Genomic DNA, 20644 nt, shown 5'->3' with positions numbered 1-20644 from the left:
CAGGCTTTCACCAGGCTTCTTTCCTCCTAGGTTCCGAGCTGGCTTCAAGCGAGCTCTGCGCTGGTGCCCCTTCATTGAGGTGTCCAGCTATGAGGAGCTGGAGCTGAAGGCAGCCAGGTTCCACCCCACGCGGCAGAGCAGCCTCTACGCTGTGTCCAGGATAGAGTCCAGCATGACCGTGGTGTTGGACACCAACGATGGAGACAGCGTACACGCCAGCCATAAGAAAAGAGCAGCTCCAAGGGACCTGAACTTCAATGGCTGCTCACAGAGGAATTCTAAGACTGTCTCCACGGCCTCAAGCCTCATCAGTTCACTGCATACATCAGCAGATGTTTATTCCTAAACATTTCACTTTGCTAGAAGGGCAAACACTGGACAATGTTCTCCTAGTTTGGAACTCGGTATCCATACCACAGGAAAGCAAACCAGATTCCACTAATAAACCCTAGCTATAAATATTGTGAGATTTTTGGGAAATCTTTTTCTATGTTTTGGAGAGGAAGAGGAATTTGAAGACCTATGTATGTCTCAGTCCAAAAGCATAGTTGCACCTCAGCCACAACAATGTTTGTAGGGATTATCCAGAATAAACCAATGGCATTAAAAACTTTGTTTCAGTTGTCTCTGACCAGTGGCATTCATGTTTGACTTACCAAAACGTAACAGGCTCCTTTACTTATTGAAGCAGAAATGTACTGTGTTTTCCATTACGTGTATTAATTCTACAGTAACAAAATTACGTGATATTTGATTATAAAGATGTATTTATAATGAACACCTAATGAGCCCCAAGTCTATTAAGCTGTTTCACAATTTAGCTCCATTCCCAGACAAACAGATAAAATTAAGTTCACATGAATACAGTTCAGCTCTCTCTGCAACAGTAATTTTACAAATGTATATAAGAACATGACTAAGAGACTAAGTTAATTCTACCAAAGTTTGCATATTAGTAAACATTAGATTCTAATGGCATTGTACTTCCAGGGGAATATGTTGCTTTGATGAATCTCTCATAGCTTTTTTTCTTAGTTCTATGGGTAAGGTCTGTCCAGTGACCTTAACAGAACCTTTCTGATTGACTTTAGAAAGACCAAAAGATTTTAAACTGGAGATTCACATATGAAAAAATAAGACTGTGGCAACAGACTCTTTTCAGCAGAAGATAAAGTAACAAGACTCAAGATGACAAACTTCCACTGGGAAAAAAACCCTATTTGGGCTCTTTCCACAAATTTTCCATAGTTTGATGCATGCAAAAACAGTCCTGTGCCTGCCTCTGAAAATATTCTAGGCATCCTTACACAGACATGTTCCCAATAAATTCAGACAAAATCCACTTACCATCACTGTTGCAGAGGAAGCTGAATGTAACAAAAAAAGGGACCAGAGAGCAGCCTTAGTCTTAGTTAAATGACTGTGTCAGTTGCATGGATAGACTGGTTTCATGAATGTTTGTTGTCAGTTGATGAAAATACAAACAAGAGTGTGAATGTCTTCCCGAGTTAGCCAAACAAGCATAGGACAGGGTCTATCTGGCTGAATCCAACACAGTACCAAAGGTGAGCAAATAATAAAGAGACATTTGAAGAGAGAAAGGCTTGAGCTGGCTTTAGTCCACATTACTTCCCAGCAACTGGGGATGATCAGCATTGTGACCATGAGCATATCAAACAAGATCAGTAAAACAAGAATCATATTTGTATTGTGATTCATGTACATAGTCAATTGTTATGTTCTGCTAAGTGTGAACTTGTATAGTGATTGCAGTGCACTGTGGTATCAGTACATCAAAATCCTAAGGTAAAATACCCTCAAATACATAAACCTGAAACATTAAATTCTCCATGTACGGAATAACTGAAGAACCTGATCACAGAATATTGTACTCTTACAAATATGAATCACAATTCCATACTCACACTTTTTCTATCTATGGCCTGATATTAAATCCACTGAAAAAATCCATTCATTAATGACTTCCCTTTTAAATGTTGGTCCATGCTTTTCAACAGTCTATTTCTCTAAAAAACAGGTATTTTCCAACATTGTAAGTGTCATTCTCTCATTTCTCCTTGTCTTTTTTTAGTGTGTAGTAATCCAGCAATTGTCATGCAATGCCTATAAAATACTTGTGAATTTTTTCCCTTTAAATACTCTGTTTTAAGAACTTTAAATCTTCCCAGGTTTTTAGCAACTCTTTTAAGAAGATCCAGGATAGTCACACACAAACAAAAAATTATGCTAAGTATATTAACCTGATGGTGATGTACTACAAACACATGCTGTGAAGTCCTCTGTCTGCTCATGTACAGCTTCTGAGAAACATAAATAGAAAAAATGTATACTTGTTAAATAAACAGTCTTTTCTAACATGGCTATTACAAAATCAGTGTCGATAAATTTACTGTTTTTAAATGTAGAGTATAAATTTTAAAAAGCTGTATATAAAAGTACAGCAGCATAAATGTATAAAATATCATCTTCATGTAACATTTAGGATTTTTCATTGTCAAATATCAAGAAAGCAATGATGGCCTCCAAACACTTGAACCTCTAGTGAAACAATTTTACTTTAGGTGTTTATGATATGACGTCCTGGACAACTAATCCATTGATAATATCTCTATATTTTCGTGGGCTAGAGGTATCAAAACACCCTCACCATTTCTATAGTTCTTCTGAAGTTACAGGATATTCCTGTATAATAAATTGAGAAATCTCTCCCTATAATCACAGCATTGCTTTAACAAAACATTACAGTGATAATGTGGTGCAAATCAATCTGTGTCTCAGCCCCCAAGAACATGCAGGGCTACACACTTAAGTAGCACAGCAAAAGCTGTGACTGACAGCAGCTTCCATACGAATTACTATTTCTGAACAAGCATTTTCAGCAAGTGGCCTGGTCACTATAAAATTCATTATAGGCCTCCTGACACCCCTCACTAAGTGTAGAAGAAATCAGATCATCCTCAGTTTGTGTCAATGAAACTGCTCAAAGTAGTAGTGGGCATACAGAGCACATGCTCTTGCATGATTGCTGGTGCAGCACTGTGGGTGTCTCATGTCTGCAACCTTCAATCCACACTCTTCAGTTTTGCTAGGTGTGAGTTAAGGAAAACACATCAATATAGACCTAGCTTCTTACCAAGAAGGGCACAATAACACTCCAAAACAGCTGCAAATAAACAGCATCAGGAAAGGTCTTCTGATCCTGAAATCTTCTGAAACATGTTCATCCTTCTCAGTATAACAGTTTGTAGTACTTCAGCCCAGGCTCCTACTGGAGTCTGCCTCAAACATTTACGTGATGAAGAGATCATTGCTCCCTGAACAGCCATTTTGCAAAGACATTCCCTTGGTAGAGAACAGGTTTAACTTTCACATCACCAAAGACAAAATAATCAGCATCAGTTTACTCTGTCATTCCCTTGACATTGGCTAAACTTTGGAAAAAAAAAAAAAAACAAAAGAACCCCCCCAAAAAAAACCCCATGCAACCAAACCAACTTAAAAAGCCAAACACGACTACTTAAACAATAAAAAGCCCCCTCATTTCTTGTCTCAAGTCTTCACGGTGGTGCATTCTCCTCCCCACACTCTCTCTTGAGCCGCTCTACAACCTCAGGAATCCCCACTGGGCACTGGCCTTTGTGTGATGAGTTGGGTGGTCAAGCTTCCCTTGACCATATGGCAACTCTTGAGTGGTTGAACTGGGAACATCCCTGAGATGAAGGACAAGAGCACAGTCAGCCCCCCACTTACAGCCTTGGGACTTTCCCTGAACTATAACCCAAGGGGAATAATACCATTGTGGCTGGAGTTTTGAAAAACACTTGAAATTATATTTGAAACAATTTGCAATTGTTTTGGAAACTCTAGTCATTACTGATCTGAGGATGGAAATCTTACAGATTACATCTCACTACCCTATAAATAGAGGTCCTAAATGAGGCCCTTTGAGCTTCCCTGGACTCCAGTGGAATGCACCAGAATCTCCCTTTGAGTGGGAGATGGCTCTCAGAGCTTGCAAGCTCTCATGTTTGTGAGAAAGCTGAAGACAGGGCATAGGAAGATAAAGTCTCACTCCTTGAGCCCTAACCGCTGAAAAAAGCCAAAGCACTCGACAGGGTATTTGACTGAAATCAGGGGGAATTTTTCACAGGTACTTCTGTACACACTTCATTGTGTCTGTGTGCATGCATATGTGTGAATTGATTTAAATATCCTGCAGCAAGTATAGCATAAACACTGACATCTCAGAAGGATAATTAAGTCACTACTGCAATTTTAGTCAATTTTATTGAATTACTGCATAAATGCTGAATTAGTTAATTGATTAAGTACTACTTAAATCCTTTCAGCATGAAACATTGATCACGTGTAAGGTTAAGTTTTTCAATGGCATCCACTCTGAACCTTGTGACTCTATGGGAAGGTCTTCCTTCCCTTTGCACCCTAATCACTTGCATCCCTGGTCTCCATGCAAATCATTCTAGTGATTTTAAGCCATATTCCTTTGTATGCTTCATTTACGTAGTAAATAACAGAGTGAACATTGCCATTGAACTTGGTTGCACTTTCATGAATTTATATTAAAACTTACTTTTCTCAATACCTGTGACAGTGATTCTTCAAGCCACCTAAACCACTCAATTGTGACAAATTGGCATAGTCAGCAGAATACTAAAACAGGATTTGCAACAGTCTTTCACATAAAAGCACAATCTTGAGAGAAAAAATGAACTCCAAGCAAGCTCAGGGTACTTGGACAGTATGCTTTCAGCAAATTGCAGCCTGGATCTCTTTGGCAGGAATCCCTTGACAGCCTTCCTTCTAAGTTACTTACAGCACATTGCCAAGGTTGAGAGGCACTGGCAGACCTGCACAGAGTGAGCTATTTGCAGCATGTTTACATCTGGTAACTAAAGGTGTCACTGAGGAAGGTCTCTGATCAATACCAACATGTATTTTCAAAAATAACATACAGAAGGAACTGAAGAAAAAAAAAGGAAAACAAAACAGGTTTTAGAAGTTGGTGCTTTCTTATCTAAATAAAACCATTCAGGTATTCTGGAAGTGGATGTTCCTCCTTTAATACTGGGGAATTTTTTTCCACACCAGTGATGAAGAACCTATTTCACTGATATAAATTTCAAAACCTTTCAGGCTGTGCCCACCAGGATACAGGATTCAGAGGAACTCTTGTTCTTTTTACATTTATTTCAAGGCATTTGAAATGCCTATTCCAAGTGGAAATTTACGGCTGAACTTCTTCCTCTAATTCAAGATGAGTTTAAATTTAGTGTCCTAAATACTATGGGCTGTTTGTTAAAGAATATCTCCAAAGATTGCTACAAAAGTTGCAGGAGATACTACTAAGGGCATACCACTGTTTACAGATATCTTGTGAATTCCCTGTATTAAATAATGCATTCAGCTCAGTTTGTGTCTTCCTGTTCATGAGCAGATTCAAGTGGTTCTACATTCATAAATCAAAATGATCTGTTGAGACCAGTCAAAGATAATTCTTTATCAGTCCATGAGCAGTTGCTGTGGGTATTTAAATACAAATTGTATTTAGATGAGTTCATATATCACATGGATATACTTACTGGCTAATTGAATTGCTTCTCTCCCATCTATAAAACTGAAACATGCATATTGCATTGCAACTGGCATCAGATTTCCCAAAGCAAAGGGTTAAGCTTTAAAACACCAAAGCTGTTTGTTATGAGTACTCTACAACAGCCTCTGTAACCACTATTCCCAAGTTTCACAAGGAGTTTTTCACTGCAATATTTGTGATGCAAACAGAAAAAAGGACACCAGGAATACTCACATGAACTGTACTTCCCAAGCACACTTAGTATGAAAATTCATGTTGCTCAGCTTGCTTGTATTTACACACTTTAGATTTTAAAAAATCCAAAACCAACCAACTAATAATTTAATCAGTAGGCATTGACCAACTAAATCCTACAAATGTGACAACACCTGAAATGTTCATCAGCTCTTCTACAACACTGCCCACAAATTCACATGCAAGTGAAGGTAACAGATCAAGCCTGTAGATACTACACACATCAAAACTTCAGGCAAGCTCCTTCTTGAATGCAAGGGAAAACTTCCTGGGCAGCATCTCCAGATTTGCAGAGGTTCTGCCAGAGGAGGTCTGACCAAGGACAGGGATATGTTCCAGCATCAAAGGACTTCACAGCAGTCCTTTGAGCAGTCCAGCCAGCAGCTCTTTCCTGTTTGCAATACTGAAATCTGTATCTTGCATGAGAACTGAAAAACTTAAGGCAGCCTGCAACATCTTCAAGATCAAAGGTAGAGCTTTGCATCCATCTGAAGCTCTACTCAGTAAGACCTTACACTAGGCAAAGTAAGCTTTTATTCATAAGTATGTTCTAATTTATTCACATCCTTATATATTCATTAGGTTCAGTTTGGAACCTTGAAAACATTTAGACAAATGCATCACCAAGAAGGCATGGGCCAGGTGAGGGGGCCCACCTGGAGCAGCTCTCCTGAGGACTGGCACCTTCAATAAGGCAGACAAGAAGTGCTCATAGAAGCATCATTATCTTCACTTCTCATCCTATGTACGCCCTGCACTGCAGCACCCTCATGGCTACTGAGTCATGCGATTGCTGTCACCTGGTGTCATGGTTTGAGCCTGGCACAGAGCCAGTGCCCCCATGAAAATGCCTCACCCTGGTGTCTGCTGTGAGATGTGACCAGGAATAAGCAAAACAGGCTCTAACTTAAACATAAAGACCACTTTATTACTTAAACTACAGGGAAATAGGGAGAGACTATAAGGAAAAAGAAGAAAAAAAAAAATTGAAAACCTTACAAAAAAACCATTTTCCTCCTCCCCACCACCTGACTTTCCCAATCCAATACATTCTCTCAAAACAACTGCCCAGCCCGGCACGACACTTTAGTATACTCAAACATCAGTTCATGAAGAGGAAAAGGAGTCCTTCTTGTTCCATAGGCTTCTGGAAACACACTGAAATCCCGGATGCTTCCTTGTCACTTCGGCACCGCCCGGAAAGTCCATTTGCCGCTTGTGACATGTTCCTTCCATGCTCAGTGCTCTCACCACCGAGACATGGCCAGAGCTGCTTTTAGGGTGGTCTTTCAAGGATGCCTTGTCTCACTCCAAAAAGGCACAGTCTCTGCTTTTGGGACAACTGTCCCCCCCATATTTTTCCAACCCCCTGGGGCCGGGGGGTCCTCACGAAGAACCCTCCTGGTTTTGAGGCACTGCTTCCCCCTAAATGCAGTCTGTGTCACAGGAACAACTGAGTCCATGGCTACAAGAAAAAGTCCAGCCAAAAGGCCACTCCAAATCATCTCTCCCCATCCAATCATCTCCACAATCTCCGAGCCAAGTCATCTCATCTCTCATCTCCCTTCTTATTCAGCTTCGAGGAGGATTAGCATTTTTGTAAGGCCCCAATCATGCAAGAAAGGGTTAAAAGTTTTCAGTCTCTGTCTGTCGGTCCCGGAACGGCTCCCACGCATGCTGCCCACACGCTGCCGCTGCGGCCGGGCAGTCTTCCTCCCCCTTCTCGCTGGCTGCTCTCCTGGGGGGGGAGGGGGGGGGGGGGCTGGCTGCCCGATGTCTCTTGGGGCTCCCCCACCCTTCCATCCTCGAAGCCCCCTCAACACCATCTCTGTCCAGGCCCCAGGCCTTACCGCATGGCTGGCCCCTCCCCCGCCCAGCAGCAGCGGGCCGGACGGGGGAGAGATCTGAACTCCTCGCCCGACGAGGTCCAAAGAGGAAGTGCCAGGGCAGTGCCCTGCTTTTAACCCCTGTGTATTCTCGGAGGTGTGTCCAAACCCCACTGGCTACACCAGGTGTCAGTATGAAACCCAAAACCTTCATTGGTTTGACCACAGCTTCCCAGAATTCCCACTTCTTCCTGGTCAAACCATGACACTCCACCCTTCACCTTCCGAGAATACACTTTCTAAAATTATCAACAAAATTACAAAACACTTCTACACAACAATACCTTAAATTCACTATGACTATCTATCTACCTTAACTTAGTACATGCTTTCCTTATTCTTCTTGGTCTCATCTCACAGCTTTACCTCATCATTCTCCCGTGATTCGATTCCCGGTCAGGGAACCAAAAAATGTCATGGTTTGAGCCTGGCACAGAGCCAGTGCCCCCATGAAAATGCCTCACCCTGGTGTCTGCTGTGAGATGTGACCAGGAATAAGCAAAACAGGCTCTAACTTAAACATAAAGACCACTTTATTACTTAAACTACAGGGAAATAGGGAGAGACTATAAGGAAAAAGAAGAAAAAAAAAATTGAAAACCTTACAAAAAAACCATTTTCCTCCTCCCCACCACCTGACTTTCCCAATCCAATACATTCTCTCAAAACAACTGCCCAGCCCGGCACGACACTTTAGTATACTCAAACATCAGTTCATGAAGAGGAAAAGGAGTCCTTCTTGTTCCATAGGCTTCTGGAAACACACTGAAATCCCGGATGCTTCCTTGTCACTTCGGCACCGCCCGGAAAGTCCATTTGCCGCTTGTGACATGTTCCTTCCATGCTCAGTGCTCTCACCACCGAGACATGGCCAGAGCTGCTTTTAGGGTGGTCTTTCAAGGATGCCTTGTCTCACTCCAAAAAGGCACAGTCTCTGCTTTTGGGACAACTGTCCCCCCCATATTTTTCCAACCCCCTGGGGCCGGGGGGTCCTCACAAATGAACCCTCCTGGTTTTGAGGCACTGCCTCCCCCTAAATGCAGTCTGTGTCACAGGAACAACTGAGTCCATGGCTACAAGAAAAAGTCCAGCCAAAAGGCCACTCCAAATCATCTCTCCCCATCCAATCATCTCCACAATCTCCGAGCCAAGTCATCTCATCTCTCATCTCCCTTCTTATTCAGCTTCGAGGAGGATTAGCATTTTTGTAAGGCCCCAATCATGCAAGAAAGGGTTAAAAGTTTTCAGTCTCTGTCTGTCGGTCCCGGAACGGCTCCCACGCATGCTGCCCACACGCTGCCGCTGCGGCCGGGCAGTCTTCCTCCCCCTTCTCGCTGGCTGCTCTCCTGGGGGGGGAGGGGGGGGGGGGGGGCTGGCTGCCCGATGTCTCTTGGGGCTCCCCCACCCTTCCATCCTCGAAGCCCCCTCAACACCATCTCTGTCCAGGCCCCAGGCCTTACCGCATGGCTGGCCCCTCCCCCGCCCAGCAGCAGCGGGCCGGACGGGGGAGAGATCTGAACTCCTCGCCCGACGAGGTCCAAAGAGGAAGTGCCAGGGCAGTGCCCTGCTTTTAACCCCTGTGTATTCTCGGAGGTGTGTCCAAACCCCACTGGCTACACCAGGTGTCAGTATGAAACCCAAAACCTTCATTGGTTTGACCACAGCTTCCCAGAATTCCCACTTCTTCCTGGTCAAACCATGACACCTGGCCAGGTTAATGTGTATGGGGTAGCAGGACCACTGCTAACAGAGGAAGGAGAAAGCAGCCAAACAGCTTGCCCCTGGTTCCCAAACTCCTTTTCACAGCTTGTTAGACATAGAATCACCCTAAAACTAATAGGATGTAGATATACTTCAGAGCTAGCAGCAGATAAGCTTAGGTACAAAAAATAGCACAGATATATGAACATAGAGCTCTGTGGGGGCTAAAATTTACCTTGAAATTACCAAACTACCACAGGTAAACTTGCCTATGCTGACATTTGGCTGGACCATTCTATTATCCCTAATCATCCATGTCCCACTCATAGTATATGTAGCTACCTCCACATTCCAAAGCATTTTTTTTTAATGTGATATAGTTTCTCCTCAAACTAAGAAGAATCTTCACCTTCTTTCTCTTCATGGGGCATATTTAATCAGACTGAAGATGAAGGCACAGAATTCTGTTGTCTATGCTGGGATTATACGCCAGTCAACCTCGAAAAAAGCAGCATAAATATCCTGAGAGTTAACAACTGAGTATCAGCTGGATGCTTTTAAAAACTCACAACTGTGAACACAGATTAAATTAGCATTTGTAAGTAACTTCTTATCACAAGTTATTGATGCACAGGGTCAGACTTGACTATGATATGATTATTCAAAATGGATTTTGCTCTCTCCTACCACAGCTTTGCTGAATGCTTCACCAAATCACACGATTGCAGTGTAAGACAGTGATGAAATTCAATCCCTTGAAAATATTTGGAATTTGCCATATTTCTCCAGTAGATTAAATAGTGTCAGACCTGTCAGTTTCATCATCAGCTTCTACCCATATTTGTAAATTCCACTTCTTTCCTCTTGCTCCTCCAGCATGACTATTATGACTGCTGCAGTGTGTTTTAACCTCCCGGGTCCCTTCCCAGGTGTGCCTATACGCCTCTGCCTTCCCTCTTGCCCCCATGCTGAGTCCTGTCAATCAGGCTTAACATTCCAGCAGAATCCCTCCTTTGTCCTCACCTTCGCCTGAAGCCTTCTTTCTAAATTAAACAGAGTCCCTAACAAGCCTGGACTTGTTTAGTGCCCAGCTGAAACCACCAGCAAGCTAAAGGTGTCTCTGGGGTGATACACCACAGACGCCACCTTCGGCTCAGCAGCAAGGGTCAGACTGGCCCAGGCACAATCTAACTGGTAATATTGGGATTCATATTCCAATAATGACTATTATGTATAGCCTATACTTGTAAGGCAGCCTGGAAATGGTCCCATGGAATTACTGTGACCTCCATTAGTAAGTGTGCCAGAGTTAGGCCACTAAAGCTGAGAAACACTAGTCTCCAGCTCTTCCTCCTCTTTTGTTAGGAGGCTTGTCCCAAATTCTATAGATGGAAAGGGGATAACTAGGTTTTTTCATAACCCCAAAGATAAGAATTGCAGAAAATGCATTGGCACTCGAGGAAAAAAAATTACTCTTTAATACAGATTCAAAGCAGCAAATGTCAGCTCAAAATTATAGTTATGTATTGTTCCCTTAAATAATTAATATAAATGTTTTTAAATAACACCCTTAGAAACAGCTGATAGTTCATTTATTTCAAAGAATTTCAGGGGGAAAAAAAAAGAGGAAGAGATAATGGGAAAAGAGAGAGAAAAGAAGAAGGAAAAAGTAGATTAATCTTGTCTACTCTGAGGGAAAGCAGTCAGTCTCTAAGCTATAGAAATCATAAATGTATATTTGTAAAGCTCAGCATTTTCCTCAATGAACACACCAGAAAAGCTTATACTGGAAATAGGAAGGGGCGGAAGGCAAAGGTAATTCCTTTCAACTTGCTTTCCCACAAATGTTAGGAGAGCTTTTTTTAAGCTTTTTTATTTCCCACCACCAGATAATCTATGGCCTTTTACTATCAAAGTACAAACATGTCTGTACCATTCTAATATGAAAAATCAATAGTTCTGTGTATATATATATATATCTCAAACCTGAGGAAGGCACTGCATAAACATGGCACTGCAAACCGTGACAGGGCATGGATATGTCTCATGATATCAGTACAATCAAATTAATTCTTATTTTATAATCCTAATATATTAAGTACTGTACTTACTTCTCTTACATTAGTAATGTAATACTAAGTTCTTATGGAATAAAACCCACTGTGCTGTGTATCTCAGCAGAAAACAAAACCACTGCTTCAATGTGCTTAGAATTAAAATGTAACACAAAGAACATGTAACACAATGACTGGCAGACGAAAAAAGGTTTGCTAATAATAATAGTCAACTTGATTAGGAAAGGCCCTCGAAATGTCTCCTGGTAGTCTCTATAGAAAAGTACAATGCCTCGCTTCCCTGGCAAGGTTAACATTGAATTCACAAGATGGTCTGAGAGAGAGTATTTGGGACCAAATACAGTCTTGTTTTCAACTGCATGCAACAAAGTTAATTAAATCACACAAGGTTCACTCTGATCTAACTGAGAAAAACTGACTCAGATATTTTCATTATAAAGTTTCATTTGTATTCATTCAGGTAGAAAGAAAAAAAAACCAAACCATTATTTTTAGCTTTGCACCTAACACATCCATTCAAACAGAAATTGAGAACTTGTGTAAAATTATAGAGCTATAAATGACAAGATTGGTTGAAATCACAGAATAGGCTGAGTTGCAAGAGACCTGCCAGGTTTACCAAAGTCCAGCTCCTCATCCTGCACAGGACAGCCCCAAGAATCACACCAGGTGCCTGACAGCATTATCCAAACACTTCTTGAACTGTGTCAAGCTTGATGCTGGAACCACTTCCCTGGGGAGCCCAGTGCCCAACCACTATCTGGTGAAAAACCTTTTCCTAATATCTAATAGTTTGCCTTTCTGGGCTGCAAGTTCACAATGCTGGTCCATCCTGTCTCCCACCAGCACCCTCAAGTCCTTCTCAGCATGGCTGCTCTGAGCTGCTCATCTCCAGCCTGGGCTGGTACCAGGGCTGTACAAACCCAGCTGCAACACCTCACACCTGGTGTTGCTAAATCACATGAGATTCCCATTGACCCACTTAAGCTTGCCCAGGTCCCTCTGGAAGGCATCCCATCCTTCAGGTGCAGCAACAGCACCACTCAGCCTGGTGCCATCTGCAAATTTGCTAGAGCTGCACTCAACCCCTTCATCTATTTCAGTACTGAAGATGTGAAATAACTCTGGTCACAATACAGATCCCTGAGGGACATCACTTGTCACTGATGTCCATTGGAACTCAGAGCCATTGACCGCTACCCTCTGGATGTCATCATTCTACCACTTTCAGATTCATCTGACAGTCAACTCATAAAATCCACCTCTCCTTCTCTCAATTTAGAGAGAAGGATGTTGTGGGGAACCATGTCATGCTTATGAAAGTCTAGATAAATAAAATCTGCAGCCTCTCCGTGTCCACTGACATAGTCACTCGGTCACAGAGGGCCACTGTGCTCATCAGGCAGGACTCACCCTCATGGAAGCAAAAGGAAAAAAGCACTGATAGTATCCAAACATTAAGGAGACCTTAGGTATTTCCACTAATCTATTCAAGATATTTAATTTCCTGAATGTAAGATGAAAAGTCTTTCCTGCTGTACAACAGTGGGTATTTGTAAAGAAGTCTTAGAATTATAAGAAATGTAACAGCCAGGGTCTGTTCCCAGAACCTCATGACTTTTAAAAGCAAGGTGCACCATGATGGTGAAATAAAATCCTTACCTGTGGATGGATCACATCCAACAGAGGCAGTAGGTTGCACAGCAGTCTTTGGCTTCTGCTAGAAGAATTCTGTCTTTTTTTCATCCTAAGTCCCTTGAAACTACTAGCTTTTAATGATCTTGTTTACCTTATTGACACAGGGTTTATGACCTGTCTCAAGTGACTTTTCCTCCAAACTACCTAATATTTACCTTTCTTAACTAATCCATCATGCATGGAAATCTTGACTGCACAGCAACACAACCATAGTCCTAACCTTCCAAAACCACAAATCCTTCTTCCTAACTGCACAAAAGCAAGAACTTTTAATAGGCCAAATCACTTAAAAAGACAAAATTTTAAAAACTGAATGTATTAAAAAGCAAGAACTGCTTTTCTACGTATTCTAAAAGCTATTAATAGGGGTTATTCTACAATTTGTCTACAATATTCTGCATTATTAAGAAAATACAGAGCTTCTCAAAGTACCTGTGGTACCACACCTGACATGGGAGGGCACTTGAGTGAGTTGAGTGATGTGGACTTAATACAACTGAACAGAATTTCCCACCACTGGATGGAGCTCATTAGCTCCTCCTCAACTAAGAAACCAAAGGCTGAAACAAAGGGTCTAAACCACCAAGCAGTTTCTCTTCTGCATTTGAGTCAATTAGTTCAATACCAAGCAAGATCTTTTTATACTACAGAAAGGCATCTTCCCTTGAAGTACTGAGAAATTCCGATTCCTGACAAAATCAAGGGAGATGCTTTCAAAGTAGTTCAGCATCTTGCCAAAGACACACTGCACATACTAAATCTTATAATGCTGTAAGTTGTGACACTATGGAGATGAAAAAGAGCACATTTCAGATCAATGTCTTTTTTGCAAATATGAGGCAAATGCACAGAAAACAAGCTTTTACCTCAATGACACCTAGAGACTCAAAAGTCACAACTTAGTTGCTTTAGCCTCTGTGAAACAGGTTTCAGGTGCAAGTGTCAGAAAATGGAATTCAGAGAACTGGTTGTCCTTTATTCTTATCCACACAATTGTAACTCTGCAGAAGTATCTAAACAGAAATGGGCCTGAGTGAGAGGTTTTTATAAATATGTATTAAAGTCTAAGGAATAGCTTGCCTGAATGACTGTCATAAGTGAAACATCTTGTTCCAGGGGAACAAAAAGACTTCCACAATGAACCTCCACAACATGTGATAAAAGCCCCAACAACACAGTAAGAAGCAAAGTGAAACAACTAATTTAATGCTACAAACGGATGTATATATATATATGTGTGTATTAAATTATGTGGAACATAAGCTTGGTGCAAACCATAGGGAATAAAGGGTGGAGATTGTATTGGGCATAAATATGATAGAGCTACTTTTCCCCACAGCTTCCCTCACAGTGCTATGATTTGAATTCATGGCTATGAAGGTGTTGATAACATACTGGTGTGTAAGTACAAATTATGGAAACCACTAAATCACTCAAGGCAAGGCAGAAAGTTCTCTTAATACAAACATGAAACTTGTAATCTGAACAGTGTGATGCACATTCAGCGACTGAAATGGATGAATCACGGGTACAAAGGAAAAAATCTAACAAGTATCACTGAAAATTATTCTTGGGCAGGTATAATGCATACACCCCATCATTACAAGAACAAGAAGTGGTACAGGAATCACTCACTTCCCTTGTGTACCAAGAGTTATTAGTTGACACCTTATATCTCTGGGACATACTACTCTTTCTAACAAGCATCACAGAAAGCACATATTCAGACTTGGCTATTCCCTTTCTATGCCTAGTGTTCACCATTGAGGCTGGGGCATCACTTCACAACTAAACAAAAGCCAAAGAAGTTATCATTAGAGAATCTTATGTAGCAGAAAACCTTACAATTGCAATGCAACTGAAAGAATGGGAAAAAAACACAGGGGTCAAATCACAAACCAGCTTAGAGAAGAAGAAAAGGAATCAGACTTAGATTTTGTACTGTTTTTAAGAGAGCTTCAATTCAACTACTAGCTAAATGGTTGTGGCTGCGTAGGTATTTGGGCACATACCTGGGTTCCCTGAGACAATCATGTAGCTTGATACCTCACTAGAGTATCATTATCCTTCTTCCCCTTGCAACCAAAATGTTTTCATCTTGGTAAATTTGGGACAGAATTTAAGAAAAAATGCTAAAAGCCAATCCCTTTTCCCTTAGGAACTGGTAAAACTTAATGAACCTTTTATTAAAATGACCCAACTCAGGCATATGCAGAAGTTGCATAGGCTTCCAACCAGAAACTTCAGTAGCACCCATTAAAAGTTTTGATAAAACTTTAATTTTAGCAAGTAAAGTAGTTTCTCATAATATTTGAATAAAGTAGCACAGGGAACATCAGGCCTTATAGGTCTGCATTACTTTCACAGACATCTGTAAGTTTAAGCATGCAAGATGACTGACCATTTGTTTTTTAAGACTCGTATAAAGATTTTATGACCTTCTCCTTGCCTGGATGAATAGACAGTCCAGTTTGCAAAAGGAGATTTTTTCCCCCCAAAACAGGTTGTTAACAACCTATCTACTCTTCCATATGCTTTTCTTATCTATCTATTGGAACAAATGAAGAGTATTTGTCAAATCATTAATTTAAAAATGGCAACTTCTTATACTACTTAAATCAGAGGAAAGAAAGCATTTACAAGTTCACAAAAATCTGAACACCAGAAAGTCCTAAATACAGGCAAAATGCGAAAATGTTTTGCATTTTTGCTCCCCCTGCATTCACTTTTTTTTTTGCTTAAATTTAAAGTGGATCTTGAGCCAGCAAAAATGAAGATGAATCCTTCTCCACTAACTTTCTGTCAAAGCCACTAACCAATCAAAACATATTTGGAAGTTTAATTTCATAAAGTTTGTTTTGCGATTCCAATTACATCAAGAAGACCTATATGGCATTACCTGAAAAAAAAAAAAAAACAGGGCAGCTGACTGGCATAATTTATATGACACATCCAATAACAATAATGATTCTTTTACAAAACATTTCAAGTACTATCTCTCATGTTTTTGGAATTTTACTGCATTTTTCCCCCATATGTCAGAGATTCTACATCACTGTTCTAAAAGATCAAATTTTCACTCAGTTTCAACTTCTTGTTGATTCAAACATTCTGTTAGTGGTAAACAAACTGGCAGAATAACGATAAGTTCAAAGTATTGCTGTGATAGTAGGAAAAGGTGTAAGGCTGATGTGAGAGCGATATCTTGGCAGCTTTGACTCTGAAAGTAGAGCAGATGCATGAAACAGGACCCAGAATAAATAATAACTGCAGTCACATCAGAGCAGAAATTCTGTAAAATCATAAGTAGGTTGAAGAGGGAGAAAATACCCTGACTTACAAAAAAGCACAAGCTGAGAACTACTGAATGCATGGCATCCAAGATAAGAGAGGCTGTGAAGACACAAAGGAATTTCTACTCAATTCTCAGCTTGAGGAACAATTTCAGCAAACAATTCACCATATTTCTGTGAAAAAGTATTACCCTGTCACCCCAGAGAGTGTGTGGGCCTGTGTCTAACCAAGTCTCCACATCGTCACACAGTGGACAGTAATGATTCCTGGTTCCCATTTCCAGATTTGTGACACAGAATAATCAGCATACAAGAGTAAATGTGGTCTAAATGAATAAGACTCAGTGCAACATACCCTAGAAGATATAGATAACATTTTTTTCCAAAGAAACAGAGAAGTTCTCGAATACTGCCACAGGAGTGACTGACAAACTGTTCTATAAAGTAATTTTGCTACCAAATAAAACTACTTGAGAAGAGTTACAAGCAACCTCCACAAAAGTAGCAGCTACAGGACAAGAAATGAAATTGGTAACTCCCAACCAAGAAATAACATGTGCCATTCACACCATATGCTTAGCTTGCACTTAAGCACCCATATTGCCAAAAAAAAAAAAAAAAAAAAAAAGAGGAAGTGGGGGTTTTCTGTCTCTAGATATTATTGTTGCTGGCAGGAAGATTTGTGAAGGTATCTTCCAAAACAGCAGTACTAGAGAACTGATTGGAATGGAAAAGAACAAAAAATAAACCAACCCCCAACCCATAATCAACTGAGCAGGATTTATTCTCCAAAGAGATGACTGAACCACTGCCGAAAGATTAGTTCCATTAATGAGAAGGTGAGGGAACACAGGTAAGAATAAAAGCCATGGAGCAGCAAACACAGGGTTAAGATAGTTCAAAATAGCTCTGTTGTCCAAGGTAAAAATCATAGCTTCCAAGTCACTGTTCCTGTCAAACTGGGATAGCCACTGTCTGAATCTTCTCATAGTTACATCCAAAGTCCAATTAAATCCCAATAATTTTTTTTCCTCCATATTTTTTCTCCAGGTAAAAAGCACATCTTTCAGACAGGAGAGACAGAACAAGTAATCTTTCATACCTAAATCTGGCGTTTGCTGTAGTCATTCAATTGAGTGCACTTTTTTCCCCACACAGTTATTAAAAATATCCCCTCTATATATTTTTTGTATCATCTTTAAACATGGATTTCTACTTCAGAGGTTACTTGCCTCTTGTTCACTTTGGTAGGCTTTTAACCACTGAAAAAGAAGACTATGAAGTAGAAAAGACTTCTGGTAAGTCAGTTCACTGTGTGAGTAGTAACCAGAGCGGTGAGCGTTATTCTCAAACTCACTGGCTACATATTTATTCTTCACAACCTGCTTGCTTTTGAAAACCAAAAGCAGGACTATTTTTAAAAACCAATCAATTGTCTGCTAGAAAACCCTGTTGGTGTGCCAGCCGTATACATAAAGCCCTGTCTGGTTTGTTCCCAGATCTCTCTATTCAGCATGTAGACTCCCATAGGGCTTATACCCCTCAAGAACATAGTATGAAGAAAAGATACCAGGTCTGGAGCACAGGCAAGTCTACAGTGAGATCAAGAACTACCAACCAGGAGCTGGAAGGATAGAAAGGGGTAAAAGAGAAGAGGAAATGGGACTGGAATGGAGATCGCTGGCGAATGGCACCATATGAGTGCACAGGTACGTCATAAATAACATAGGGAAACTGCAGGAGGAGTTGACCAGCTGGAGTAGTTGAGCACTGCCAGGACATGCAGGGCAGAAGTTCCTTAAGCTCTTGCTCATCAGTGCAAGATGCCATTTGTGCTGCCAAGCACCGAGGCTTTGCAGTGCCTTAAGTCACTGTGTTAATCTGCCTGTGTCACCAGCAGCCACGCATGGAACTCAGGTGGGGTTGCTCCCTTTGGGCACCGCAGCTCCTGTCAGCACTGTGATGATATTGCAGCAGCAGACAGAACATCCCAACATCCCTTCACCACACACACATCCTCACACATCACTTGCTTCACAAATAGCACCCTATTTACATTTCCTTGCAAAACAGTCTGTAACCTGGTGACACTCCTTTGAAGAAAACTATTTTGATGAGTTTGAACACTGAATTTGGCCTGTGCCCTTGTCTCAGGCTACGTTTTTCTTTACAAAATTTCAGCAGCTACTTCACTAGGTCTGTTCCATGTCATACCACCATCTGTCTACACTTTTCTTGTCTGCTTCACAGCTTAGTTTCTTAGAGAGCTAATCAAAAGTTGTCTTCCCTCCTACGACCTGATAGAACCATTTACATTGCAGAATTACACATGCTCAAGGAATCAATGCTGGTATATTCCTATTCTGAATTAATACAGACACTTCTAGCAGAGACAGATATTCAGCAATTTGTCTGCAAAAAGATTCTAAGAAAGAAAAACAGTAAAGAAATTACTTTATATGTCTCCTGAATAATGTGCAGGGGAAAAAAGCTATAAAGCATCTCCATGAAAATAATTTCCATAATTTTAAAGTCACTTTTCAGGAAAAACACGTTTTCATTGATGAAAAGAGTATCAAATTCTATCTTGTCCTTGTTCTAGAATTCCCTTGCACCAAAAAATGGAACAAATGCATTACCTTGACAAAAATATATCCAGGATACACCATCTTCCAGCAGTAAAAAGGCAGAATTTAGTTGCAATGCTTTTATAATTTAAATGGTGAAGAAATCGGAACCTCCACTAGGCTGATAAAAGAGATAAAGCTCGAAATATTTAAGTCAGCATGAAGTCAAAAAAAAAGCCTGCCTTTAGGCTCATCATAGCACAGCACAAGGGCTAAAGGGTTGTCCAAAAATCTGCTTAGACAGAAACTGCATGGACAAAATTATTTTGTGCTTTCACCAGCTGCTACATCAAGTCTTTCAGACAACGGAGCAGAGGATAATTGCAAAAGTGAAAATAGCAGAAGCCTCCTCCTCTCAATGGACTACAGAAAAGATCCAAATATGATAAAATTTCACATTGGGTAATTGAATATAGCAAAAATAATGAGCTGTAAATAAAAACGTACCTTATGTGAAGTGCCCCATAGTAGCATACTCCAAAGAATGAGATTAGTTCTTGTCTGCATTCTGCAATATTAAAAAGTCCTTCTGCAAGTGATGCTCATCAAAATAGATGCCATCTTCAATTAACACAAAGACTCCTCCTTATTATAAAAATATCATTGCTTCACCCTCAGAAATAACAAAGAAGCAGCTCTGTAGACACAGCTGTTTCAGGATTCTTTGAATCCTGGCCACCAAGAAATGCATATATCTAAAGTTTACAAGATGCTTGGTACAATAACAAACATACTGCAACTCCTTATTTTTACACTGGAGAATAATGCACTATTCTCCAGCAAATTTCCACTTATAACCAAATCATTACAATGAAAATTTTCATCTCACACACAGCAATGGATGTACTTAATCTCAGGGAACTTCTCCAACTTAAATTTTTCTATGATTCTATATAAATTTTTAATGAAAACCTCTTGATAGTTCTATTCCATTGATTCTAAAGAGATGAAAAGGGTTCTATTTTACTATTCCCAACACAATTATGTAATATAGTCTAAAATCAATAAATGCTTTGAAAAGAGATGCTATCATCTCATTCTCTTACCCTGGAAGCCTCCTCTGTGTAGACACAGTTTTATGTTTGCATTAAAGTGGGCAAGGAAAACTTGACTTAAATACACCATTGCTAAAAAAAAGAATAAAACTACTCTGTCTCCTGGAATATGAGCACATTTCCTTCTTAAGAGAGTTTTTAAGATTTCCACTAAATTAGCTCAGTTGGTAACTGAGATACTTGAATTAAGATATTACCATTCTGTCTTCTTCCCAATTAATTCTGTTAAGATTTGAATTACTTTGTTTGAACAGCCATAATTTTCTTTTCATACACTGCCTTTGAAAATCATTCAGCACAATTGTTCACTATGAACAATTTAAACCTAACCTCCAGTCTATTATTTTAAAGTTTACCATTTTAAAAAATCTTACCTTTAATCTTTATGATTCATTTACTGTCAAGTTGAGTTATATTACTCAAAAATATAATTTATAGCT

At 40.3% G+C, this 20644-nt stretch overlaps 1 protein-coding gene across 3 annotated transcripts in view; it reads left to right on the top strand.

Moving 5' to 3' along the window:
- LOC141726879 (neuromedin-K receptor-like) overlaps positions 1-2399 on the top strand; it is a 49585-nt gene extending 47186 nt beyond the window's left edge. For all 3 annotated transcript variants that reach the window (XM_074531984.1, XM_074531983.1, XM_074531982.1), the window contains one exon: positions 31-2399. In XM_074531984.1, the coding sequence (XP_074388085.1) occupies positions 31-346 (316 nt within the window). In that variant the 3' untranslated portion in view covers positions 347-2399. The remainder of the gene's footprint in view (positions 1-30) is intronic.
- Positions 2400-20644: the final 18245 nt, after the last annotated feature.

Source organism: Zonotrichia albicollis, chromosome W, assembly GCF_047830755.1.
Source record: "Zonotrichia albicollis isolate bZonAlb1 chromosome W, bZonAlb1.hap1, whole genome shotgun sequence".
Lineage (NCBI taxonomy): Eukaryota > Metazoa > Chordata > Aves > Passeriformes > Passerellidae > Zonotrichia > Zonotrichia albicollis.
Note: the sequence above shows the minus strand (reverse complement) of the source record. Positions and strands in the feature narration are given on the sequence as shown.